We start from the raw sequence: 27,655 nt of genomic DNA on the forward strand, positions 1-27,655 counted from the left end.
ACGCAAGGGATGCTTCTGTCCTTTTGCCATTTATCCCATTGCCTTGAACAGGCGAGAAGAAATTGAGCGTACATGTGTTCTGTGTTTGTTTCCGGGAGCACCGCCGCAAATTGACAAGTCAACATACATCACGACGGATAGACATTAGACCTCGGTAGCCGCCATGGCGTTGAAAGGGAACGATATTGCTCAGCACAACAACGCCGACTCGTGCTGGGTCATCATTCACGTACGTCTTGGTCCGGGACGCTACGAAAATAACGCCACTGACTCTCCCTCACAGGGCAAAGCCTACGACGTGACCGACTTTCTTCCCGGTTGGTGAATCCATGCTCCGGCATTGCAGCCGCATAGTCATACTAACAACGCCGTTCCTTTGTCAGAACATCCGGGAGGTTCCAAGATTATATTGAAATATGCTGTACGCAACATGACCCAATTGATTACGTGGCTTCATGCCTCCTATCCATTGCACTGCTAACAACGCTTCCTGTAGGGCAAAGATGCCACGGAGGAATTCGAGCCCATCCACCCGCCCGACACCCTCGACAAATACCTTGAAAAGTCGAAGCATCTTGGTCCTGTGGACATGGGTACCGTTACGAAAGAAGAAAAGGCACACGACCCTCATGAGGCTGCGCGGCTAGAGCGTGTCGAGCAGAAGCCGCACTTGTCGCAATGCTACAACCTGTTTGACTTTGAGGCTGTTGCCCGGAGAGTCATGAAGACAACTGCATGGGGATACTACTCGAGTGCTGCAGACGATGAAATTGTACCAAGCCCATTTCCCAACTCCGTCATTTCCCCATACACGTGTAAACGAGCTTGGCCCCTAACGCAACGGACGCTCCTAGACTATGCGAGAAAACCACAGCGCCTTTCACCGAATCTGGTTCCGACCCCAGGTCCTCGTCGACGTCGAACATGTCGATTTCAGCACCACGATGCTCGGTACACGATGCTCAATCCCGTTCTACGTCACTGCTACGGCGCTCGGAAAACTAGGCCACCACGAAGGCGAAGTCATCCTCACTCGCGCGGCGCACAAGCACAACGTCATTCAGATGATACCCACGCTGGCATCGTGCTCGTTTGACGAAATTGTCGACGCTAAGCAGGGCGACCAAGTCCAGTGGCTCCAGCTGTACGTCAACAAGGACCGCGAAATCACCCGCAAGATCGTGCAGCACGCCGAGGCCCGCGGCTGCAAGGGTCTCTTCATCACCGTCGACGCGCCGCAGCTCGGCCGCCGCGAGAAGGACATGCGCAGCAAGTTCACCGAGCAGGGGAGCAACGTCCAGTCCGGCCAGGACACGGACAACTCGCAGGGCGCGGCGCGCGCAATCTCCAGCTTCATCGACCCGTCGCTCAGCTGGAAGGATATCCCCTGGTTCAAGAGCATCACCAAAATGCCCGTCGTCCTCAAGGGCGTCCAGCGCGTCGAGGATGTCATCCGCGCCATCGAGGTCCAGGCCGACGGTGTCGTCCTCTCCAACCACGGCGGCCGCCAACTCGACACGGCCCGCTCCGGCATCGAGATCCTTGCCGAGACCATGCCTGTCCTGCGCGCTCGCGGGCTCCAGGACAAGATCGAAATCTTCATCGACGGCGGCATCCGTCGCGCCACAGACATCATCAAGGCCTTGTGCCTGGGGGCACGGGGCGTCGGCATAGGACGCCCCTTCCTGTATGCCATGAGTGCCTATGGGCAGGACGGCGTCGAGAAGGCCATGCAGCTGCTCAAGGACGAGATGGAGATGAATATGCGCCTGATTGGCTGTGCCAGGGTGGAGGATCTGAACCCGAGCCTGGTTGACACAAGGGGGCTATTTGTACATTCGAACTCGACGGCTGCGGATGCCTTGTCGCAGACCGTCTATGACCCGTTGGTTGTGCCGTCACAGAGAGCCAAGGCCAAATTATAAGGCTGCGCTGTCGTCGTTTTTCATCACGTTATTTAGACCCGAGATAGAGAAGAGACGCTGAGTGTAGATGTGGCCGTCGTGTTGGGCGGTAGTACTATAGCATTTGATTCAAAATGGACGTCTACTCCAGCTCGTTGTTTTCGCGCACACTCGGACGATCCTCACCTGGTAGTTATGGTGACATATTGAATATGCGCCGTAAAAAATAGCGCCGTAGAGGGCAGGCAACTTACTCACTTGCCGATTTGCTGCTCCACGAAACACGGAGCCCGTAATGCTTCTATATGCAACAAGATATTTACATTCGTCGTCAGTTCCTCCAGTGCCACGGCACACACCCACATCGCCCATGCCGGGGTACCTACAACACCCTCAAAAACTCCTTCAACGAAATCGGCTTCCTGACGGCATTATTCAACCCTTCATGATACGTCACCCACACTTTTCTCTCTTCATGCCTACGTCTCCTATCACAATTGCCATCCAACTCCGCCAACGGTTTCGATTCAATGATCCTCCCAAAGAAGTCCCTCATGACCACGACATCGGGCTTATCTTCTGGCACAGCCTTGTTCTCCTTGTCGTCGTGCACAGGAAGCGGCGTCTGGATCTGCGAAGCAACTCCAGCCTGGAAACGAGCCTGACGAGCACTGTTGTCCCGCAGCGCAATGGTTCGTCGCAGTTCCTGGTCGAGGACTTGCCTGACGGCATAGCGGGTTGGGGCTTGGGAATGGAGGAGAGCGACGGCTGTTTCGAAAGTCGAGAGCGAGTCGAGATCACTGCAAGTATTGTATTAATTGACGAAATTTTTGGTGGTTATTCTTTGGAAATGGACGACTTACGGTTCCATACGATAGACGTATTGGGGGCCACGCCCCCCCGTCATCTCGCTTTCGACTTTACCCTTGTGAAGAGCAATTCCAACCTCTGCCAGGACTTGGCTAGCCCGCTGGACCATGACCTTTTCGCTCTCCTTGCGGACGCTCGCCATGGTCCCCTGGCTGCCGCCTACCACGACGGGCTTCACATCCGGGGATACAAGGCGGATCAGGTAAGGCAGAAACTCGGTGGCCACGTCCTCTGCGCTGCGGAAAGACCGCATGAGCGTCGGACTGAGCTGCGACTGCAGAGCTTGAAGCTGCGACCGAATCTGCTTCTCTGCCTCGCGAGCCTGGAAATCAGCCCGAGGACCGGAAAATGGCACTGGAGGACTATTGTCTTCTTCTTTTTCCACCCCGCCCCAGCGCTTTTCGAAGCCACTGGCCATCGTGTAATGCTTCTTGGGTGAGGCAAACAGGTGATGGCACGCCAGGATTGGTTGACTGAGATACGGCGCCAGTTCCCATTCATGGCTTGCGTATAGACGTGATTGGCAGGAGTCATGGAAATGTAGCCAGTCGTAAGCTTGGTTGGGTTTGGCGAGGTAGATGTCGTCGTTGAACTCGCGGTTCGGATACTCGGCGAAGATTTCCGTCAGGATGGTGCTAATTTCGCCGCTCGTGTCGACCATTTGGCCAAGGCGGCCCATGGCGTATTTCTTCTGCTGCTCGCCGAAGCCCAACTCAGCCTTTGGCTGCTCATGCAGGGTTTTGGATTCAGATAGGTCCATGGCTTGTTTAGGAAAGCCGCCGCCTTCTTGAAATACGCGTTGGATAATATCTCGTACATTTCCTCGTCCCAGGCCCCTGGCTCCAGCGGCACTGCTTGACAAGTCGCGTAGGATGTTGTTTTCGATCCACGGGCGTGTGAGTCGCTGATTCGCATGACCGAGGCAAGATCTGAACCGGCCTGCCACCCACTCACCCACAACCATGACACCGCGCAGGTCGCCTTCAACGGTGCTTTCCGCCCCCCGTTTGGCATCAATACCACTTGTCATGCCCCATGCTGCCTCGCACAACTTTCTTGCGGCGTCCTTGTCGCAAGGAATACCCTCCTTCTCGAAGATATTCTTGACTCTGCCAACGACCGCATCAAGTGATGGTCGGCCAACGTGGACGATCTCTGCCAGATTCGACTGTCGTAGGGGCCGCAGGGACGGGTGATAGACATCATTACAGATGAGAACCAGTGGCCGCATTTGTCGAAAGTCATCCCCCTTCTTCTTTTTATGACTGTACTCAGACGTCGGCGCCGACGAGTTCCTCTGGTCCGTCAGAACTAAGTCAATTAATGCCTTTATGAATCCACCTTCCCCAGACGCACCAGCTCCAGACGTCACACCGTCCACCTCATCCACAATCACACACACGGGCTTGGCAATTTTCTGTGAACCGTCGCTGGCTTTGTTGTTGGTCACATTTTTCACGCTTTCCGTGCCCAAGCTTGTCCGTATCCGATCCCTGACGACATCACGGCTGCGGTCATCACTGGCGTTGACCTCTAGAACCTCGTATCCGGCCTGTTTCGCGCAGACGTGAGCCAGAGTTGTCTTTCCCAAGCCCGGTGGTCCAGTAAGCATCAATATCTTGCGATGGGGCTTCTCTTCCTCCAATTGATGCTTCGCACCGGGTCTTCTGGTCATCACTGGCTTAGCCTTTGCCTGGCCGGGGAAAACAACAGGGTCCCATCGCTTCAGCCATCGGAGTACTTGTCGATTGGTGCCGTCGTCGCCACACAAATCCATAAAATTTCGTGCACGATATTTCTCAGTCCATAGAAGGGTTTTCTTTGGTTTCTCGCCTGAAATCGGGGCCTCAAGTGATGATATTATCGTATCGGGTTTAGTAGAAACGGTTAAAGGCTTGTTGCTGATTTCCTTTGCTGCCTTGTTTATCAAGTCGTGAATTTCAATACCGTAGTAGCTTCGCTTCGCTCTGCCCTCTTTCGTTTTGGATCGTGCTGCTACCATTGTTTCGTATGACACTGCAGCAGACGTTTTTCGTTGCTTAATGGTTGCAGACTTGCCACAGCATGTTTTGGCGGTATACGTCGAAGGGGAAATGGTTTCAAGAATCAAGCCAGAGAATAAAGAGGGTTTGGTTGACCAGTTTGGAGGTTCTGTTGAAGCCCTAATGTCAGATGTCTCGACAAAAGTCTGAGTGTCATCGCCCTTATGGTTCTCTTCGTGTTGCATTATAGGGGCCGTATCATCGTGTTCGGGGGGGTGTTGAAGCATGCGCCTCTTGGCTATGTGGGTGCCATTTTGGGGTTCTTGGCTCTCATCCTCCGAATCATCACCATCCAATATGAAGGGCCCATCGACGCGGGGCTTTGGTTTCGTAGGTTCTTCATGAGGCGTTGGGCGCTTCGGAGCAGGCGAGCTCTTTGGAAAAGTAATAGGTGAAGATGCGGACAGCATGGTCAAGTGCTTTTCTTTCCAGAATCAGGTGCACTAATCAGCTGTCAGACAGGTTCCAAACGGAGCATTTGCATTGACAAAGTTGTCAAGTTTCGAAATGAAAGTAGGGAATGAGTGTGTAGCCATCCGCAACTGTTCTGCATGTAAGTCGCGTTTCTGGTTGAGTGAGACGCGTTTAGTGGGACCCACTTTTGGCATTGACCGAGAGTTTAAACCAATGATCCCTGCCAGTCCCGACCAGCTGCGCACAGCTGACAAAGGCCGGACGTCGGACGGGATAATCCGCCGGTGCCAATTGAGCTACGCCAAAAAATCGGACATTGTTCGAGTCTCGCTCCTGACGCTCTTGAAGCTCCTTCGGCGACGTCAATCTTGCTCGACAGCCATCAACAACAGGGCTGCATCTGTGAATATGCGCAAACCATACAGATTTTACAGTCTTAATCGACCGGTAGGGATTTTTCCGATGCAGTTATTCGATTGAGCTTGAACGAGCAACATTGTGTGAAGTGTACTTCTCCATCATACCGTGATGGCTAACAGGACGTTGCCTTCTAGAAATTGCGTCAGTCATGGAACAAATACAACTTGTATAACCTATACCGAAATGCTGGGCGTGAACCCCAAATTCGAGGCACACCGACTTTCTTCCAGCAGAAGTGGGCAGCCAAATCGAAAACCCGAGCCTACCATGGCGAGCATATTCCCGAGAAGAAATGGGTGCGCCTTTTCTCTCGCCGACTTCTTTCAGCCGTAGACTTGCCGCCGGAGTACTTAGCTGCTCATGATGGCTCTGAACAAGCTGCCGGTCGCGGTTCCGGCCTCACAACGTCCAATATCACAGCAGAGTCGTTTTCCAAAGTCCCCAAGCCGAGCACATACGAGCGATCAAGGCGGAGACCTCCTCCGTTTGGCGATGTGAACAAATTGCTATCTGATCAGTTCACAGGCATGACGCCTTACATGCAGATGACATTTGCGCCGCTGGAGCGAAGATTGGATACCGCAGTCTTCCGAGCGTTGTTTGCTAGCAGCGTGCGCCAGGCCCGCCAATTCGTCATTCATGGTGCTGTCAAGGTCAATGGCAAGAAAGTAAGAAGATTTCATACAACTTGACCCAATCTGGCAGAGGCCCGGCATGCTAACGTACTTGCAGATGATCCATCCATCATATCAGCTGAACCCAGGCGACATGTTCCAAGTAGACATTGACAAGGTCATGTACGGCACTGGACAGCAAAAGGCTACGCAGGGAAACAAGAGACTGGCAGAGAACCTGGATTCGAGAAAGCAGAAAGCCGATGCATTTTACCAAGCAGCTATTGACAAGGCTGCCGCCAATGCTCGTACGGTTGCTTCAACAAGCGAAGCCGCGGCTGAAGCGGAGAAGCCCGAGGCCGAGGCCGTGCCAGCGGAGGAGTCGGTTGAGGATCGGCCTGAGAGTGCGGGGGAATCAGTCTCTGGCCCAGGACTCGAATCCCTTACCCCTGAGGAGACTTGGAGGCTTAATAACCGAGCTCTCAAGTTTCTCCTGAAAGATGTCAAGAAGATTCTCAAGAATAACCCCAAGGACCTCTCTGCGAAGGAAAAGAAGCAGCTGCGCTTATTCCGAGCCGATGCAAAGCGCTTTCTATCGCAGCCCGAAGATAGTGCCCTGGATGTGCAGGAGCTCATTGAGGAGCTCCAGCTGCAAATGAAGAGCCACGAACTCATGCGTGAAAGCTTCGAAAAGCTCACCATTGCTCCCGTGTCGCCCGACGCAACGGCTGAGACGCCCACCGCCGAAGCCTCTGGCCAGCAAACCGAGCACAACCGACAGCGCCAAGTTGACAAGGGTCTCGATGGTCTCAGTGAAGAGCAGAAAGAGAAAGCCGTTCGCATCATGGGCGAATCTCAGCTCTCCCGTGAAGAAATGCGAAAACTTGCCCGACTACTCCAGTACGACGAAGAGAACCCTATTGACGACAGCAAGCCATACGCCACGCCATGGCGACCACGACCCTTCATGTCCGCGTTTGCATTCATCCCCCGCTACCTCGAAGTTAATCCTAACATTTGCGCCGCCGTGTATCTCCGTCACCCCGTGGCAAGAAAAGGCATGGCCGAGGTCCCCACGCCATTCAGCTATCTCACGAATCAATTGACGCACAACTGGTACCTGGAGCGTGGCTAACCCGGTTGGACATACGGTGTGCTGCGTTGTGAAACAGACATGGTAGAAACGGCACGGCCCTGGCACTGGACCTAAACATGCAGAAGTGGTACTACCGAAGCGAAGCAGAGGAAGGGAGCTTGAGTGGTCGGCACTCGGAAATGTTGCATAGTTGTACACTAAAATGGTGGCTGGCTCAGGTGCGCTTGTATTTTACGGAATGGGATGCTGCGAGCTACTCTTTGTCTGTGCGGATGTTGGAAGACAGGTAAATGGGACGCGACGGTGTTAACTCGACGGAAAGAGATGAGCCAAGCGTTTTTACCGATCCTTGTATAATACATCAATCAGAGCAACTGTATTAGATTTACACGGCTGTCCGCTGAGACGGATACCCTACATACATGGGCCATGGTGTGCAGATCTGTGACAACCGACGAGTTCTGCAGCGCATGTCTCACTCTGGGCTTACAGCGGCATTCTCGCCATCAACAGTAGAAATTGACAGATGGCGCAAGCAAGGAAAGGAGATGAGCTCGTGAACGTGATAATTTTTTTTCTCCTAGTCGCAAATTGGCATCATGGGCACTTGCTCCGAGTAGAGCTTGGTGCGAACCGGCTGACATGGCACCTTAATATCCACGCTGCCCACCTATATGAACCTTTTTGGTGCTATAAAACAAGGGCGGTTGCCAATGCATGATTTGTAAATGGGGTTCATTTGACATTACTAGTAAGTTACCATAAACTAGTACTACTACTCAGTGTCTCAATATGGCTCCATAACAGATGCCATTACACATGCCCGTTTTTCGTGTCTAGGATCTCTTTAGCTGCCCAGTGGCTCGCGGGGCCTCTTCTGCCATACAATCTTCTCAAGTAAGCGAGTCTCCACGAGCCATTGGGCAGCTAAAGAGATAATGTGTAGATGGAATCGGCATTGAGAACCTGACTCGTGCCACGGCAATTAAAATAGAACTAGCGGCGCCTGCAAGGATTCCTTTCAAAAGACGGAATACTACGCACATTCAAAGAAGCGATTTGGTGTTTTCCCGTCTGCTGCATCTAGCAAAACCGGCCCCGGTATCGAGGCGCGATTCTGCTTGGTACTGCGCAAGTGCACCATATTACTAGACACGCACATAGCTGCCATGTAGTCGAGGCCAATGAGATTCCGAGACACAGTGTCGAGTCGACTACTCCCTACTCCGTAGATAAAACATTGAACTTTCCAACATTCAGTGGCTGGCATGTGTGTGCAAGCAGGACACACGAACATCCATGCGTGACCAGCCAACCAAGTTGAAGCGACCACACGTCAAGCCACCCGATCCTCTGGTGAATAAAGGCAAAACCCAATCGACTCGGGATGTAAGGTCAATCGCCACCCATTCGTGGCCGATTAACCGTTGCGGGCCACGCCACCCATATGATTGGGCCCTTTGTTCAATGCTCTTGATTTGATCTGGGGGAAACCACAGTTCCCAAGGAGGGGAGCGGACATTTAATGCTTCATGGCAGACGCCGAGACCATCATTTTTTTGCGTTGAAAGTAAAGTGCCTTCGCCACGTCAACACTGCGTAATTTTACAGCCCTCAGAATTGCATTTAGGGTGAAAGGGCGATCGACGATGATGCTGTGGTTTGGAGAGATGGACGAGCGAGGGGGGGACGAGGCCTTTGGTATTGTTACTCCACAAGGCTTCGTGGAGGGCATTGTACAGGAATGGCGGTCCGGAACATCGCCTATTGGGGAGAGACACACGCGGATGGCGGGACTTTTTTCTCCGAGTCTACTACAGAAATGATGCTGTGTCCTGGTCAAGTATTTTTGATGGCTCTGTCCCCCCCCCCCCCCCCCCCTCCCCTCCAACCCCCCCCCCCCCCCCCCTCGTGCTGTGAACGCGGTAGCATCGTGTGCTCTGGTCTCTCGACTTGGAAGCCGACATAGCCGTACGGGGGAAGGCAAAGAATGGCAGTGTCGGGAAGAGGCCAGGACACATACAAGTTATTGCGGCTCGTCGCCCCCGTCTATCGTCGAGGAGCACAGCTCGCAGAGCTGGGTATTCAATTGAAGGCATGCTGCCCATGAAAGGCCGGACCTGGGAACAACGGCCGGCCAGTTCCAAGGGCAAATACGCCAATCCCAACAACTGTCAGCAAACTTAGTATTCATATACCACATCATACAATTGTTGACAGAGGTTGCAAATCGGTCTTTACACGATGCATAATGCTGGCTTTTCCGTCTGCCTTTGGGTCATCGCCATGAAGTAAGCCAAGAAAAATGTCGCAGGTCAAGTCACACCACCAAGTCAGCGACGACACCAGGAAATAATTACCTAGTATGAGGAAGCGTCCGACATGTGACGTACGCCATGATGTTTTTCCCTCCCAGATCAAGATTCCCTAAGTAATAGCAGCTAGATGACAAGCCAGCAGACTGGCCCAGCCGCTCTCTGCCAGTCTAGACAACTTGGTAAGATAAACAAAATGACAAAAAATCACTTTATCGGTGCCGCCACTTCAGTAATGAGGGTGTCAGCGTGCTGGCTCGCAAACCAGTTGCGACTCACCTGACAACGTTGATAGCACATCCGAGTGAGGCACCGACTCCAAGCCTAGAACCAGCTCTGAATGTCCGCCAACAAGCCGACAAGCTACACCTGGAGTGCTACCTCCCTAAAGCGGAAGAAGACTTGAGGCTTACAAGCCTACTGAGGGTCGTTATTACACAACACATTGCAATCGAAAGCCTGACGGTGGCTGGTGCGGGATAGTTGTACCAACTTTGCCGGCCTCTTCCTGCTGGCATGCCTGTAATCGAGCCTGCATACAAACAGCTGGGGCCGATACCATGAATTCAGCACTGCACCCAGCAGAATAAACACTAGCAAGGGATGATGCTAGGGGTGTGCGGGAGTGCGCATCTTCTGGCAAAGGTTGCTGCGGCCTGCGGCCTGCGTCGCTTCGCTTCATGATGGCGGCGCCCTGACGTGCCGTCACAGAATTTGGCATCAGCTACGCCAGGGTTGTGTTAATTCGTTGGAAGCCATTCAACTCGTCGGTGTCTGAGTATGGTAGCAGCAGTGAAGAAACACCAGACACCACAGGCACCTTGCTCATAAAATATTCCGAACCTACTGAAAACCGCCATTGCCAATATAATAAGATTCCCGCCACCAAATGGCAATGGCGGAATTATAATAACTTGAAGTCTTTGAGCCAAAATACAAATGATATCTGCTATTTCAGTCAGGCCGGTCCCGTCAAGGTCGTAGGATAAGGTTATGTTATTAGTCTCTCTCCAGTGGCGAGACATAGCATTCGTGTGACTCGCCGCCGGGTCATCGTCATCGACGCCGTGGCAGGCGGCAATAAATGAAGGCTTCTGTCGTCTGCTGGAAGCCAGGGCTCGAGTGGCTACGTGGTGCTTGAAGTCGCCTCTCCACGCCGGAGCCATAGTGCGAGCGTATGAAAGGACGCGGAGTTGCATCCGAGGTTGGGGTGCGCCGCAAGCCGGATCGCAGCGATCAGCAGAATGCCGCGACTGGGAGCAGTTTGCATCAGTAAAGTGGCATTTGAGATGTCGGCGATTGACACTTGAACACGGTCATGTTGGACCGGTCAACCGGTCAACTGGTAGCTCGATGTCTGCTTGTGGTCAATTCGCTTGCAATGTTGGATCCTCTTGCTTCTCCTACCAGACAGATTATGCCTGCCTTGCAGTTGTTAGTTGACATGGACCGTTCTTGCCTTGAAGGGCGCTGGTTCCTGTCGAGTCGGCCCCGTCGCATCACAGGGTCTTCCTGGCGATGCCAGCAGCGGTAACGGGCCCCAAGTACAAGGTACCTGATAGGGAGTTTTTTTGCCCGACCCCTCGGCTGTACCTGCTACCCGCCTAGCGCATGCACTGCTAGCCTGTGTGTTTAATGCGCAATGGGCCCTAGTCAATGCAAAATGGTCCAGAGGGCTCCTTCCATTTTGATACTTCACCACCTGTACAATATTTAAACATGGAGGAGTCCGGTCACCTCGTACTTGGACTACTTGGGACTGCTGTAACAGCCAAATCTTCAAGCGTCTGCAACCCATCTAGCTTTGCTGATCTATCGTTGTCTTCGGGGTGCTCTCGAGCCCTTATTCCACCATCACCAGTCTTGTATATTTCGTCTCCCTTGACAGTATTCTCCCCTCTTACTTGATTGAATCCTCTCCCCCCTTCACTTCGCCACTCGATTTTTAACACATACACGCCAAGTGCACACCAGACATGTTCCGTGCTCGATAGCCTCGCCAGTGTCATCCGCCTTTGCTCCCTGTCCGCTCGGCAATCTCAAGTCGGCATTTGCTCTATTTCGTCTTATGCGCTGGCATCGGGCCACACACAAGGCAGCCGCTCTGCCACAAGCCAGGCCTGAGCCCTCTTATCAGCCTCCATCTCCAGAGCCGACACTCCGTCACCCTCCCCCAGTTCGTCAGCGACTAGGGGTGTGCGCCACGGTCTTACCAGTCCATCACTATCTCTCTCAGTCCAGCACTATGCGCACGCAATAGCGGCAAAGCGTGTTGGCCCGTTTCTTCACACCATTTGGCCTTTGACGCGGAATCCAGACCCTCCACCCTATCAAAGCCTCGAAGTCTGTCTCGACCTTGACCTCGACGACTCTTTCTCTACGACCCCTTCTTACTTAACGCAATCCATCCGCAACCCACCGTATCCCATCACAAGCAACCTACTTTTTTTTTTTGGCGGGATAATTTGTTACAGCTCGGCCAAAAAAAGCACATTATTGTTTGCTGCCGGCAAGATCTGATGCAGGCTCGCCGGTCTTACCCACTTCCGTTCTACGACCCTGTGTGGACCACTGGTCGACATCTTGTGCCCTCTCTCAATCTTTTCCGTCTCACCGTCAGCTCTCGCTCTCTCGCACATCACCACTGTCGAGGTGCCGCTCACGGCCCACGACTTTTTGACAACTGCTGCAATAGGCCCGGACTCTGTGTGTCGGGCTGGAGTGAAACTGACCTAGCATGACCGGTAACACACCCCGAACAAGTGTCCACCCTGGACAACAAAATGATCTTAATTCGCCCTCGGATGGATCGGCCCATGCAGCAATAGCAATGAACAGTAACACTAATGCTACCTCTGTCGCTGCCGCCAAGAGGAGGTCACGCAGACGAGCCGCTTCGTCGAGTCAGAAACGACGATGCATTAGCACAGCATGCGTTGCTTGCCGCAAACGCAAATCGAAGTGTGACGGTGCCTTGCCCAGCTGTGCCGCTTGCGCCAGCGTGTATGGCACCGAATGCATTTATGACCCGAACTCGGACCACCGCCGCAAGGGCGTCTACCGCGAGAAGGTAGACACAATGAAGGCACGCAGTGCCACTTTGCAGGTTCTTGTTGAAGCCATTCTCAATGCCTCGGAAGACGATGTTGCCTCAGTCGTCGACAGAATTCGCTCTTGCGATGACCTGGATTCTGTGGCCCAGTCAATTGTCAACCAGGATTCGGACAGCGGAGCCACCGGACCTGATGACATAGACGAGGATAGTGTCGATAATCCAGCTGTCAAGGGTGAGGAGGAACTGGCCCGCAATATGGGTGAGCTTCGGTTTGAGAACGGGTCCGTTCGCTTTATTGGTGGCACTTCTCACCTACTTCACCTGGGAGGGTCTCAAAATGATGCTATTGAATCAGATCTGGAACCTGAGCAACAACTCACGAGTGACGATCCCATAACGTCATGGACGCGAGTCACCAGTGATTCTAACCTCATCGCGCACTTGATGAGAATGTATTTCAATTATCACTACTCATATTTCACCACTCTATCCAAAAAGCTCTTCATTAGAGACTTCACAGCAGGTCAGGCAAATGTGGCCTCCCGGAATTGTACGGCATACTGCTCGCCCCTCTTGGTCAACGCTATACTTGCGCTTGGTTGTCACTTCACTGATGTTGCCGGGGCGTTTGTTATACCGGGCGACGCTAGAACCAAGGGTGACCATTTCTTTGCTGAAGCCAAGCGTCTGATCTTGGAAGATGACGAATTTGCCAGACCTCGCCTCGTAACAGTTCAGGCATTGGCACTCATGTCTGTGAGAGAGGCTGGTTGTGGCAGAGAGGCCAAGGGATGGGTCTACAGCGGAATGAGCTTCCGTATGGCTCAAGATATTGGCCTGAATCTTGAAGTCACGGGCTCTGACAGAGAGCACATGTCTCAAGAAGAAATTGATGCCAGAAAGATCACATATTGGGGTTGCTTTGTTTTTGACAAGTGCTGGTCCAATTATATGGGTAGGCTGCCTCAGCTTGTCAAGACCACATGCAACGTCACAAAATTCGACGTTGACAATGACGAAGACTTGTCAATATGGTCCCCATTATCAGACAAGGGCCTCGACAAATCGTTTGAACAGCCGTCAAGAACACGGTCAGCCGCGTTGCAACTCACCTCCCTTTGCGAGATTAGCAGCGACCTCATGGTCTTCTTTTACCACCCCAATCACATCAGGCGATCTCGTGGTAAGTCTGCTGAGCTCAAGAAGCTGAGCGAAATCCATCAACGTCTAGAGCATTGGCGCAAGGTGCTACCCAAGGAGTTTGAGCCAGCTGATGGCCAGCTTCCCAATGTCATCCTCACGCAGTAAGTTCCTACCCACCACATCGTCTAGTCTTTCTTGCTGTGCCTGCTACTACTTTTCCTTCTATCACTGGATCATAAAGCAAGTTTCCGGGAACTAACTAGACGTTCTCTCAGCATGTTCTTCCACCTGCAGTATATTCACTTGTTCCGCCCATTCCTCAAGTACACCCCGTCAGCATCGCCCCTCCCAGCTCATGTTTCTCCACGAAGGATATGCACGGCGAATGCCGGAGCCATTTCCAAGCTGATGAGGCTGTACAAGAAGATGTACGGCCTGCGGCAGATTTGCAATATTGCGGTATACATGGTTCATAGTGCCTGCATCATCCACTTGCTGAATCTCCCAGAGAAGACTGCCAGGCGAGATATCATACACGGCGTCAAGCACCTGGAAGAGATAGCTGATGACTGGCTCTGTGCACGTCGCACTTTGAGTATTTTAAGCGTTCTTGCGAGGAAATGGGGGTGCGAATTACCAGAGGACGCTGCGTTTGTCCTTAAGAGGGCCGATGAGAAGTATGGATACTACAGCACATCGGACGTGCCTTCTCCAGCATCGACCCACGCCACGTTGGGCGTGACATCGGATGATGCAATGTCAAAGTCATCAGGAGAGCAAAGCCCGTTGGGACAGTTCAGTCAGGCACAAATAACTCCCGGTGTCGGCTCCGGGTATGTCGGTGACGGCATGTCCATGCTGCAGCCACCTCAAATGGTAGAAGGAGTATCAGATCGACCGTCTCATCGAGAACAAACTGCGCAACCAGAGGGGATGTCTCTTGGTTTTAGTGGCAATGTGATGGAGCGGTGGCTCGGAGATGGAAACCCTACTACGGAATCACCATCGGTTTTCGGGTCACCATTCTTTCCAATTGACCACCAGGTACCAGAACCCCAGAACAGTCACCCTGTAATGCCTCGACGCATGGCTGGATCAGCTGGCAACGAACCCCCTAATGGCCAGGACTGGATGCTCAATGATGGAGCCAGATGGCAGCAGAGCTTTGAAAGTTGGGGGGTAGATGGTGGCGTTCCATCAAACGGGATTTTCATATTCAACCAGGACCGAAACAACAGATTCAATCAACCTGCTGCAGGATATCACGACGATCAGGGACAGCTGACATTCGAAAATCTCAACGCATCATTAAATGGAAGTAGCTGGCTTCCCGGTCTGGACTGAAGCCTACGTGTAAATTCTAACTGATGGCAACTAGTGATCCTGAGAAGAGTCGAAAACCTATTCTCGCGATTTTTCGGCCGCCATAATTGGTCGTCCTTTTTAGTAAATATCGTTGGGGGATGTTTTTTTTTCGGCGAATTGTTCTGTACCTCTTGCTGTCTAAAGCCTAGGTTCCTATTTATTTGATGCATTGCATTTACGGTGATTTTAGGGTACCTTGTTTATCTCACCTCACCCTCTTCCTGCATTAAGTTTCGAATATAGACATTTTCCAGGGTATTTTGTCATGAGTTTATGTGGTTGGATGGGCTTGGAACGTGCAAAATGGCGTTTAAATGGTGACAAAGTGCTGGCTAGGAACTGATCTTTTATCATCTACCAAGGATCCCAGAATGAGACAATTCTGTGAACATGGGTATGGAAGGGCTTTGTTCTCTGAATGCAGCAGTAGAAGGCGTAATGGTCAAGTACAGGTACTGGAGGCGAAATGATTTGACGAATCATGGCTTTATGACTGCTTTGACGCGAACATAAAAGACAGAATGGGATGAAGTCTTGAGTTCTCATGATTTGCATAGCAGTACCCACCTCAAGCGACTTCCTCTTTGTTGTGGTTGATCATCAAGATCTCGCAAGGATGAAAGGTGTTGTAGCTACTGAATGTAAAGGAAGTCGAACAAATTGTACTCTAGCTAGACATGCGTAATTACGGAAGATGGGCAATCAACAATATTCATTGTTCCTAAACGCCAATAGACCTCTGGGTGTTGGAACATCCACATGATACAGCCTTGTAGAAATATTTACAAGCTTTGCACTTGCCGCACGAAGGGACACTTTCATCTCAATCCAAGCAAAAAGAGGGATTCTTCAAGTCTTGATGGACTGATCGCCGTTTATGACAAGAGTTCTACTGACCTTTCGAAGACTTCGATCAAGAGTCTCTCAGCTGTTTCTCTCGGCCCAGAAGACTCCAGGATCAACATATCACTGTTGTTATTATTAAAAGGAGTATTCTGCCACGGCCTTGTACAGCAGGATGATCCAACTGGCTCTGCCTGTCCCGCCTCGCACCTTCAAGCGTGGGATTATCGCCAAGGGGGAAAAGGCTATATGATGCACTATTTAAGGCAAGTACACGCTTCCAACATAATCACCAAATGAATCAGCATCTTTATAGTATGTGTATCGCGAGTCAGGTTTTGAACAAGCAGCTGCTATATAGCACCCTCATAAGTCCAAGGACGGCAAGGCATCTTCTGGAAGAAGGCTAAACACAGCTATAGGCCCATTGGGGCTCATCCTGATACCTAACATATTATCCCTGGCAAGGCAGGGCGGCCACCTATGGATATTCGATATTTGCTAGTGTATCAAGGATGGTGATGCCGCCGACAAAGCTTTCTTAAAGGCTGCCCAGGGTCGAACTCAGCTAGTCGGCTACCGTGATCTGTAAGCAATTTGGGCGGGTTATTACAATCTCTCGGGGGTGCAAAGAAGCCTGCCAACTTTGCCGGCACTTTGCATCGCAGTGGGAGAAATTGATGGGAGACCGAGTATCTTCATTATGTATTCAGTGTGGCATCTGCTACTACCTTTGACGGGGTGTCTTCCACGCAATTCATTCGGACGTAGGCGAGGTCTTGGATCAACGTGTTGTCAAGAGCAGGTAGAGCGGCTTGAGTCCTTGAAGCACAAACGCAGTAGAAAAAGAGCATGGTGGCTGGCCTCGTAGGTCGTAAGCCGCACACTTGATCGGAAAGATTCTGGCGGAGCTCTCACGGCGAGCAGGAGTGACGTCGTCTTCACGGTGAGAAATAACTGTTCAAAACTCTATTTCCTAGTTCTTGAAACTTTGCCAGGGTGTTTTGCGAACAGTTTTATTGATGACGATTGCTTTCGCATTTTATGGCTGCTAAAGCAATGGGCGGGGAGCGGCTCAATTTGCCACGACTTGCTTCGTCCAGAAACAACTGCGCCTGTTTCGTAGCTCAGCAATCTCTCGTGATCGAGGATGTATCCTTATCTACTTCCTTATGAATGGATACCTCCCAAAGTGAGGTGCGGTGCCGCGTCATTCCTCTTTCGGGTAATATGGGAGTCAACAACCCTGTACTGACCGTCGGATTTCAGCGACTCCATTTCCAGCGCCTCGCTGATGAGGTGACAGTTCCGGTCTAACTATCAATATTGTCGAACATTGGCATGTGAGACATGAGAAACAGGGTCTCTATATCAGCTGGGATTGGCTACCAGTTTGTATTCCTGTATAGAAATCCCGTGATTGAGCGACTCTCCCACGTGGGCAAGGGCTGGTCGTGGGTCAAAGAGATGTGTTCTGGACGGTTCACCTTAGGGACAAGGCTGAAACCGAGACTCTTTTGGGGGGCACAAACGTCGCATTGTGTGTTACAGGCAATGGCCTCCCGTTCAATTATGGAATAATTCGATTTGATAGCACACTAGGAACTTTTCAAGAGCTTTGCACAAGACCAAGGGAGCGAGTTGGTGGTGGCGCCATGCCGGAGGTTATGGAGATAAGGACCGGTAGTGCGAAGTGAGGCAAGAGAATGAGTGAGTCGTGAGCATACGAATCTTGCCGAATGCAGATCTCGTGCGTGTAATAACCCAAAGAATCACCCGCAGCCGGTGTTCATCACTGAAGTCCCAGCCAGAGTATCAGGTTTGATGCAATATGGCCTCGAGACATTTTGTACGATGACCCTCTTCCTGGCGAGGACGTAACCAGGTCTCGGGGTGGCGGGCTGGGCATCGCTCATAACAGCAGCCAATGGTTTTGGTACAGCTCCCAGGCCGAGGCCTTGACGATGCACAACTGCCGCGTCAGTCGTTGCACGGAACAGTTAGAGACGCCTGCTCAGATACAGCGGACCTTGTGGTTCTCCGCAGCGAACGGCAAGTGGGGGAAAGTATGCTCTCGGGCGATTCCACATGTTTGAGATATTTATATGGCCAGTTTGAGTGGTGTTTTGGAGAGCTTCGTACGGAAATCGTGATGCTTTTACTTTGTCCTAATCCGTGACAGACAGAGCTAAATCAAACAAAGAAAGTCAGTCCCTCACCACACTAGTACTAAACATGCCGCGACTATTCCATGCATGCAAGGGGGAATGTCTTGAACTTACGTCAACCTCGCTCAGCATCATTCGTCTCAAACGGCGACTCCGTCGACAACTCAAGTCGCAGGAACCGAAAGCGCCGCAAAACGGTAAACACCAGCGACATGGCTTGGAAGGGGGCAAGCTTAGCTTCATTTTGGAGGCTACTTTAGCAAGACCAGGAGAACGCCACTCAACAATCGCGTGGCATGGGTTGGGGAAAGTGGATCTTGCGGTGGCACCTTGATCTGCTGTGCCTTCTCATGGCACCATCTTGTGCCTTGTTGTGTCTGCAATGCCCGCACCGTCCCGGCAAAGGCTGTGCAAGTCCAATATTGCTTGACAGAAATGCGGAGCGTGGGGAACGGGACTTGCGCTTGAACTGTTGTAAGGAAAATTAGACCTCGCACTTGTGTGAGGCCTCCACTTTTGGCAGAGTCGTTACAGCATGAACCACCAGCTATCATTATACGTACATGTTCTCCGTCGGTGTGGCTGCCTTGGTCCTTTTTGCTCTGTCCTCCAATTCAAAGCTCCCTGCATTCCTGCCTTATCCTGTCATTTCAGGCTTGCTCCTTCCTTGACATGGTGCGGCATCACCTCTGAAGTGACAGAGGAAGGAGTCCCTTCTGAAGAACCGCACCTTGCCAACAAAAAGCTCATCTAACAGCAACAGCGCCGCTTCAGTGTTCGTCACTCACAGAACCGCTCCATATTTGCTCAACACGGGCCAGGATCGAGCGACGGCAAGGAACCCTGCCCTTGGGCCTTCTTGTCTTACCTTGCCTGTCTTGAGATCTTCTGGGGTACTAAGATATCCTGGCGCCTGAGGACCTCGGGATATGTCCAAGCCGACATCCCCGTTGTGGCATTTCATCTTCGTCGCATGTGTCCCCTCATCCATCTCTTGTCGAGATCACCCATTAAATTCTCCAACCCTGCCTTGCCTTGCCCTGGCAGCCAGACTAACATTGTACCCATCCAGTCTCGCTATCGATCGCCAATCTTTTTTCCAGGATCTACGGTCCATCGCTCTGGTGCTTCTTGTGCCGGTGCGGCAATTACCGTGGGCTTGCTCTAATGAACCTCATTTCGAGAACGCTGGAGAGGCATATTGCCACAACGATGCGCCACAGCTAGCAGAGAATGCTGTGAATGGAGGAGGAACTTCTCAGCAAGCTCCGCTGAAGAAGCTAGGGGAACCACTATTTCGGCCTCTGCTCATTTCCAACGTTTGGCAGCCACCGAACAACGCATTTACCGTGGCGTTACACCGAACCAGGGGCTTGTTGGCTTGACGTCCCTGCACCCCGGTTTTTCCTGCCATACAGCTGAGACCTGGTGTCCGCAATGCCGGTAAAGGGTCAAGATGGTCAACCACAACGGGGTAGCTCTCTCTGTCTGATGGAGGTAGGGTGGGTGGGGGAGCCGCGCATGGCCATTTCTTGATAAGGGCCTGTAGGTCGGGGTCGAGGTCACCCAAAAGATGCACTGCGCCGGTATAAGGCCGACCAAGCCCCAAGAGGCGAGCCTCCCGCCGGTCCGCCATGTGCTGCTCCCCTCCACCAGCGTTTTTGGCCGTGACACCGCCGAGTTGGATATCATTCTTCAAACATTCCATCGTCTGAAGATCACCAGGTGCCTGACCCCATGCGTGTGCATACTTTTTTTTGGTGTGCTGACACGACGGGGCATGTTCCAAGAGGGGGGTATGCTGAAGACTTCGAGTTTGAAATGTTGGGATTTCGGGTCTCTTCGGGCATGTTCCCGAGCCATCATCAACATCAACTATCCACCACCATTCAACGACGCGGTCAATTCAGGGCGGACATCCGATGCGTGGGTCGTTCGAACCTCCAAATGCTTGTAAACCCCACTAGTCAGTGTCTTGTGGCGTTGAACTGGTCGACAAGGGCATCACGCAACCAAAAGCCTCACACGCACCACTAAACATGGACACTTCGGACGCAGGCGCCCCCAGTGGATTCAGTTGCCGCCGTTACTTGTTATGTGGTTTGCAGACGCGGCCAACTTCTTCAGTGCCAGACGCCTCCACATCGGCCACCAACTCGCCCTGGTCAGTTCCAAGTAGGTACCTAGGTAGGTATCCTTTTGGCGGATGGAGTACGTAGCTGCATAGGACGTGTATTCGGTGTACGGAAATTTGGGGGGTTTGGGGAACTTGTATGGAGGTGGAGGAGACTGTAGATTATGGAGTTGAGGTTGAGCTCAACCCCCGTTCTCCTGGGTCCCCAGTCGGGCTTTGTTGTTCCCCATAGGCAGAGAGGTGCGGGAGAATATCTCATTGACGAAAGTCCCAGGGTTTCTCCTCTTTTGATCATGTAAACCTGACAAGTCATCATCTCGATTGGGGGTCTTTCCTTGCAAACCATCTTCATCCCACAAGCCCTGTTGTCGTTTACTCTGTGGATCAACTTGATCGGACCCCTCCGCCGGTTTACACTCGGCATCTCTTGGCCAACAAGGAGCCATTTCCTGGCACCGCTTTTCTGATTAATTGTTCGAGTCGGCAAGGGTCCCATTCAAGCTTTACTGCAGACCCAGAGCCTCTTTGTGCTCCTTAGTCGACGTGGAACAGCATCCAAAACAACCTGAAAGACACGGGAGGGTCATCACGTTTTGAGAACAATAGCCTGGGACCGAAATAATCCGCCCGATGCTCAGGCCATCAACCAACTCATGAATCCGCGGAACCCCCAAAGCAAGTAGTGACCCTTGGCTCGTTCTCCAGACGACGAAACCTGCTGGCATCGATAGTAACATCTTCCCCCAAAGTTTCCCCTCTCCCATCTGCTCTGCCAGAACGATCCAAAGGATTCACAAGGCGAATTAGATTATCTAACAACAAAGGAAGAACCAGACATGCTGTCTAATCCACTACACCGGTACTCGCCTTATACAAACTCATCCGCCTCAACTCTTCACAGCCCCCATGGGCATACAAATTCGTTTGGCTCCTTTAGCCACGGATCACACTACGGTGTAAATCAGCTTGAACACCATGTAGGCCCTTCCAACTCGAGAGAGACGGGACACACTGGCCAACAAAGCCATCACACCCACCGAGCGCAACCATCGGGGTCGACAGGAAAGGTTTCAGGAGCCTCAGGACCCGTTCGAAGGAGAATCAGTCGAGCTTGTGACCAGTGTAATCAACTACGAACAAAGTGCGATGGAAAACATCCCTGTGCGCACTGTATTGGTAGGTCTTGTCTATTTCGGTGGTAGCCGTATGTTTTGGTTGATTTTCGTTCTATCATTAACTCGTGCTCGGGGGGCAGAATTTGGTCTTGGATGCGAATATATGCGAGAGAAAAAGAAGCGTGGTAAAGCGTCAAGAAAAGACTTAGCCGAGAGAGCTGCGGCACAAGCCGCTGCCGGCGCTTCGAATTATAACGGCGATGTATCTGACGGAAAGGAATCCAGCAACTCTCCTACCACGGATGAGAAAGCTGATGGCTTTGTGGAAAACACCAGAAGCAACTCCATGTCAAGCAGCGGTCTAGCTACAGTTCATGACAATCACCTCCGGGGGGAAATTGGCATCGATGCAGAATTTCGCCATGAACAACCAGCACCCACCCCAGGGCAATTTGGCGAACTTTCTGGCCAGTCTCACATGCTGCCACCGATTCAAATTGATCAGGGAACTATCCATGATGACCGTTCAATGAGCATCAGCAGCTATGGAGGACTTTCGACTAGCTACGACCGGCAAAGCCTTAGCAGTGATGACCTTATGGGCGGTAGCCAGGCATACGGCCATCCGCACCAGAACAATATGCACGGGTATTCAGAGCTGTCATTTGGAATTTTGGGACAAGTTTCGACGGATTTCGGCAACTCTTCTGGTTTTCGACTCAGCAACAGTCCGCTTGGGGCTTATGCGGGTCTAACATCAACTACATCCTCAGGATGGGGTATGCCAATATCTTCACCACCAGATCAATTTCAAACGCAGATGCAACACGACTTTAGACAGTCGAGGTTGCGGTACCCCGTTTTAGAGCCGTTAGTTCCTCATATAGCCAACATTATTCCGATATACCTGGCATGCGACTTGATCGATCTGTATTTTGCATCGTCTTCTTCGGCCGGCATACATCCAATGTCACCTTATATACTTGGATCGGTTTTTCGCAAACGAGCCTTCTTACACCCTACAAGACCACGAAAATGTCGACCAGCGTTATTAGCCAGTATGCTGTGGGTTGCCGCCCAAACAAGCGAGGCTCCTCTACTTACCAGTGTACCTTCAGCCCGGGGAAAGATTTGCCAGAAGTTGTTGGACTTGACCGTTGCATTATTAAAGCCATTGATCCATAGCTCGTCTATTTATGCCGATTCAAACGCGGGCCAAACCGGCGCAGCCGTTTCTCTGGGTGGCCTTGGTGTGGCGTTACCAGGTTCGATGAGCGTCGAAGCTGAACTTAACGGCAATTCCGGCTCCTTTGGATCTTCCGGCCACCTGGACGACGTTGTGACTTATATCCACCTGGCGACTGTGGTGTCTGCTAGTGAATATAAAGGAGCCAGTCTGCGCTGGTGGAACGTGGCCTGGTCCATGGCGCGAGAGTTGAAGCTAGGCCGTGAGTTACCACCGAGCGAACCGCGACCCAGTTTCGAACAAAGCAAAATGGAAACGAATGGGCTGGATGAGCACGATATTCTCCGAAATAGCCCCGGCTTTGTTACGGAAGAAGAGAGGGAAGAGAGACGACGAATTTGGTGGCTCGTGTATACCGTGGACCGGCACCTGGCTCTTTGTTATAACCGGCCGTTGTTCCTACTCGACATAGAATGTGAGGGCCTTCGACAACCACTGGACGATGCAGCCTGGCAGACTGGAGACTTTAAGAACTATCCAGCCGACTCCAACATACTAGGAATCCTCCCTGAGAACGAAGAAACTCTTTGTGGGCCGCAGTTTCGGTGCAGGGGATACAGCGTTTTTGGCTACTTTCTCCCGTTGATGACTATTCTCGGAGAGATTGTTGATTTGCACCATGCACGAAATCACCCCCGATTCGGTTCCACGTTTAGAGCCTCACGAGAATGGAGCAACCAGGTATCCGAAGTGAGACGGCACCTCAGAAGCTACGAAGGAAGTCTCAACCTATTCGAAACCCAAAGTTCATTGGCCCAAAACAACGGTGACCATAGAGATATGAACAGCATCCTGGAGAGCCACAACGGAACGCAGAGGGCTCTCGAATTAAACAGCAGCCCGTCTGCTCAGTCGGTGCATACCACAGCTTCGAGCCGCGTGACTAAAGCAGAGGTCCAGACAAGAACTGTGCTTGCATATGGCACGCACGTTATGCATGTTTTGCATATTCTACTGGAAGGGAAATGGGATCCCGTTAATCTCTTGGATGATGACGACCTGTGGATTTCATCTCCAGACTTTGTGACTGCTTCCGCACACGCTGTAGCCGCAGCAGAGGCGATCAACCAGATTCTTGAGTACGACCCAGGACTGGAATTCATGCCATTCTTTTTCGGCGTTTATCTCCTCCAAGGCTCCTTTTTGCTGCTTCTTATAGCGGATAAGTTGCAAGTCGAGGCTTCGCCAAACGTAGTGAGGGCCTGCGAGACCATTGTACGGGCACACGAAGCGTGTGTCGTGACGCTGAGCACAGAATACCAGGTAAATAAAACCCTCCAAAGCACTTGGTAAAAGTAGCCGACTAATTCTTGATGGGAATCAGCGCAAATTCAGTAGAGTGATGCGGGGTGCCCTAGCATTGGTCCGAGGACGCGTCCCCGAAGACCTAGGCGAACAACTACAGCGACGACGAGAGCTACTAGGATTGTACCGCTGGACGGGAGATGGTACCGGCTTGGCACTATGATGATACGATTCTACATGTCTGGTGTTTTGTTGGCAAAGCGAACACAAGCGAGTACGATAATTTCGGGAGGTCTGCGCTCACCGGTTTCTAGACGCGCGGTGTTTCAAACAGCGGATGAAATGCAAACATTGTAAACCTAGAGAGTATCTTGGCTAGTTTTTCTCAAAAAAAAGGTCGAAAATAGCAGTCAGCCTGCAGGACGAGCCGTGAAGCTGCGGGGATTCGTGCGCTTCTCGGGGGGGTTGGGACTTGCGAATTCGAAAACACCATAATTGTACCCGAACGGACGACATATACCGCATGTCAAATAATCTATCACCGTCATTTTCAAGGTGGTCAAAACCCTAGATTCTGAAGTCCCGTGGCAGGTTCTCTCATGCGAGTGTAAACGGAGGATGGGCAGTTCCCGTTGGATCCAACATTCATTTAACAAACCATAGGGATCCAAAACTCGCCCGTCAGCCAGTTTCTCCCAGGATAGGAATATACCACCCATGTCGCTTCTCCACGTTCCGAAATTGAGGATGCAGTGGCAGGTCCGGCCTTGCTCACAACCTTGCCCATGGCACTCTCACCCGCCTTAAGAGATGTTTGAGCAGCAAGCCGAAGAAAGAATACAATATAAATCCACCAAAGCGATTTTCCATGCTTGCTGATGATTTTCCTAGCTTCAGAACTTGGTCAAACCGGGCGGACCGTGTGGGATCTGAAATCGAATCCTTTGGGAGAGGCGCGCGCTGTCTGGTCAAGAGATGCCAAGGCAGTTCTTTTGTCTTCGATGAAGACTTTTCACCGGGCTACGACTCCATTCTTCATGCTTGATCGTTTCACCGAAGCCTTGGCCAATTTCAAAGGTGATTCAGCACTGTCTCGGACGAATATGTCCAGGTTTCTGCCTTGCAACCATCGCACATGACGATAGGTTATCAAGACTACTCTCGATGTTTGCTTGTCAAGAGCACAACATCAGTGTTCTTGTAGCATCATGTGCTTTTGAAAGCGACTTGAGCTCCCGCCCATCATTCACTGCATCATGTAACGTGTTGGTACGCGAATGGTCCGTCCTCCGTTTTCCTCCGCGTCACTCACTCACCAACGAGACCATGCTGCAGGTTCCTAGACGCAGAAGACAATAACAACTCACCAAGTAGCCAAAGCAGGCGGTCAGCCTCCCCAATGCCCATAACATGGGATTGGTCTGATCTCTAAACTGAGTGAGCTGCCTAAAGCCACACCCCTTCGGCACGGCTCATCGGCAGCCACGCCTTCCTCCTTCTTCTCCAAGGGCGTCCATCTATGATTTTCTCTCTCCGACACGCCACCCTCGAGCGAAAGCATTGACTCTCTGAGAGTTATTCAGACTACGTCTACGCATTTTTTTCTTAGCCACTTGTGCTGGTGAAACATATAACATCTCTTCCTCTTCCGTGGCTGGACTGCTGTTGGTGCGTTTGCTGAATCACCTCTTGCTTTGTGAACACGTCGACAAACGGTTCTCCTGAAAGTTGAAAGTGAAAACTGATGATACAAGGAGTCATACTCTGTCTCCAAGACCACAAAAACAGAAAGAAAAAAAAAGGTATGAATCTCGTTTCCTTGTTGGGGCAAGGGGGCCGGGACCCGGGGTTGGGTGAGCCGTGTTTGTTTGTTTTAGCCACAGCCACCGCATCTTGTCTTCTGGTCTTATATTCGGCGAGAGGATAGATGCAAAGTTTGCTACTTGGGCTATGCCTTCATGGCCGGAAATCAGTGTCCTACGTTGCTTGGTGGTGTTGTGGGAGATGCTCACGAGGCCTGGTTTTTGGGGTTGCACCATTTGCTGAGGCATGTCGCGAGAAACGTATTTAATGGCGAGAACTAACCACTTCTTGACGCAGATAACTACTTCTTTATATTTTATCCTGAAGCAGCACCTGAAATCACCTCGGCTTCCTTGCTTATATCAACAAACCCTTGAAACCTCCTCCATCTTGCTCAGACCCCGAAGCAGTCATCATGACCACATATTACTCCATGGTTCCTGGCCAAGGAAATTCTGAGCTTCAGAGTAATAGTGCCAGCGGCCAGATTCAGAACCAGGGATTGATGTTTCCGGATACTACCCCAGTTGCGTCGAGTGCCGTTATGAGCAACGGCTTTCTGGACCACGATATGCATCCAAACAACTTCAACTTCAACTCTGGACCTGGAAGCCATATGACACCCCAGGCAGTTGACTCAAGTTTTCATTCTGATCTTCGCTTTACAGGTGGTTACTTGGAGAATCAGGCCGTCTCAAATGCACTTCCTTTTGAGACCATTCCGTCGTCTATGCAGACGCCGGCGGCAACTCGCGTATATCCTCTCCGTCCTTCGAGCCCCCCTCCCGGTCCGGCTGAGCAGCCAGAGGTAAACTTTGAAGGCTATCCGCTTGATTTAGTCGGTCTCACCATTCCCGACAACGGTGGTCCCGAAGAGCTGGCGCGCCGACAGCTAGCAATCGAGCAAAACCAGGAGAGCCACCGGCAGAATCCGCCCGTGATTCCCGACCACACCCTCGGTGAAATGGCTCCCAAGCAAGTCTTTCCAGACTTCGTCAAGCCCAGCCAGAACACCTCGCCCGAGGAAAAGCTCCTCATGGAGCGCGAGAACAACAGACTCGCTGCCCAGCTGCAGAAAGAGGATCGAGCCCGCAACAACGAGGCAGCCAAGCGCAGCCGCCTTGCCAAGTCTGAGGCACTATCCAATGCCACCAAGCTCAACATCACCCAGTTCATCCGGATTGCGTGGTTGGAAGCCAAGGTGATTGGCCTCGGTGGCAATCCTGGCGACTTCGACTGCATCCGCCCGGACATGCTCCTCAAGATCCGCAACGACGTGCTTGCGCGCATGGACGTCGTCTATGCCCGGCGCAAAAAGAACAGGACCGAGCAAGAGTCCCGTAGAAGAGCGCTTCGGAACAAGGACCGCCAGCGGAAGAAAGCGGCGGCCAACGAGCGCTTTGCTCGCCAGAGAGCTGAAGCCGCTCGTGCCGCTGCTGCGTCTGCTCCTGCTACGCCCGAGACGCCGGTCCAGGCAGCTCCTCAGAGTGGCATGACGAACTCAATGGATTGGGCCTCGTTCGTTCCATCTTACGACTTTGGTCAGACCTAGTCGCGACTCGCGAGGATCAGCTATCCCTCGGTCGGCTGGGGTTGACAAGATAGCGACTTGCATTGGGCACAGATTTGGATGGGACAGCGAGTTTGAAAACATCGAAAGGGGGCACATGCGGAATCGGTTATCAGCGAAATTTCCAGAGATACAAGTTTGGCGTTTCACTGGAAATTGCGGCACGGGTCAAGCTCTCTTCTCGGGCTCGGAGGTTCTTTGTGCCCGAATCAGGGGCCAGTTCGTTCAGTTTCTTTTTCTCTGCGAATACGTGACATGACCTCCTTTGAGACGAGTCTTTGAATGAACGAGAC

The 27,655-nt window shown here is 51.9% G+C and overlaps 6 protein-coding genes across 6 annotated transcripts; 5 read left to right on the forward strand and 1 right to left on the reverse strand.

Moving 5' to 3' along the window:
* Nucleotides 1-163: 163 nt before the first annotated feature.
* On the forward strand, nt 164-1,925 carry MAA_01131 (FMN-dependent dehydrogenase; the record flags this gene model as incomplete). Its single annotated transcript, XM_007819129.2, has 5 exons — nt 164-229; nt 284-317; nt 384-421; nt 497-772; nt 855-1,925. The coding sequence occupies 5 exons, from the start codon at nt 164-166 to the stop codon at nt 1,923-1,925; spliced, it is 1,485 nt and encodes a 494-aa protein (XP_007817320.2).
* Nucleotides 1,926-2,286: 361 nt separating this feature from the next.
* Nucleotides 2,287-5,226, reverse strand: MAA_01132 (ATPase, AAA-type, core; the record flags this gene model as incomplete). Its single annotated transcript, XM_007819130.1, has 2 exons — nt 2,287-2,704; nt 2,768-5,226. 2 exons carry the CDS (start codon nt 5,224-5,226, stop codon nt 2,287-2,289), a joined length of 2,877 nt encoding a protein of 958 aa, XP_007817321.1.
* Nucleotides 5,227-5,443: 217 nt separating this feature from the next.
* On the forward strand, nt 5,444-7,399 carry MAA_01133 (30S ribosomal subunit S4; the record flags this gene model as incomplete). The annotated part of the gene is made up of 3 exons (XM_007819131.2): nt 5,444-5,677; nt 5,797-6,318; nt 6,383-7,399. The coding sequence occupies 3 exons, from the start codon at nt 5,444-5,446 to the stop codon at nt 7,397-7,399; spliced, it is 1,773 nt and encodes a 590-aa protein (XP_007817322.2).
* Nucleotides 7,400-12,412: 5,013 nt separating this feature from the next.
* MAA_01134 (pathway-specific nitrogen regulator) lies at nt 12,413-15,217 on the forward strand (the record flags this gene model as incomplete). Its single annotated transcript, XM_007819132.1, has 2 exons — nt 12,413-14,034; nt 14,149-15,217. The coding sequence occupies 2 exons, from the start codon at nt 12,413-12,415 to the stop codon at nt 15,215-15,217; spliced, it is 2,691 nt and encodes an 896-aa protein (XP_007817323.1).
* A 6,312-nt stretch (nt 15,218-21,529) lies between these two features.
* Nucleotides 21,530-24,212, forward strand: MAA_01135 (transcriptional activator xlnR; the record flags this gene model as incomplete). Its single annotated transcript, XM_007819133.2, has 2 exons — nt 21,530-24,007; nt 24,069-24,212. The coding sequence occupies 2 exons, from the start codon at nt 21,530-21,532 to the stop codon at nt 24,210-24,212; spliced, it is 2,622 nt and encodes an 873-aa protein (XP_007817324.2).
* Nucleotides 24,213-26,207: 1,995 nt separating this feature from the next.
* Nucleotides 26,208-27,344, forward strand: MAA_01136 (uncharacterized protein; the record flags this gene model as incomplete). The annotated part of the gene is made up of 1 exon (XM_007819134.1): nt 26,208-27,344. The coding sequence occupies one exon, from the start codon at nt 26,208-26,210 to the stop codon at nt 27,342-27,344; it is 1,137 nt and encodes a 378-aa protein (XP_007817325.1).
* Nucleotides 27,345-27,655: the final 311 nt, after the last annotated feature.

Source organism: Metarhizium robertsii (genome assembly GCF_000187425.2).
Source record: "Metarhizium robertsii ARSEF 23 chromosome Unknown MAA_Scf_8, whole genome shotgun sequence".
NCBI classification, from domain to species: Eukaryota; Fungi; Ascomycota; class Sordariomycetes; order Hypocreales; family Clavicipitaceae; genus Metarhizium; species Metarhizium robertsii.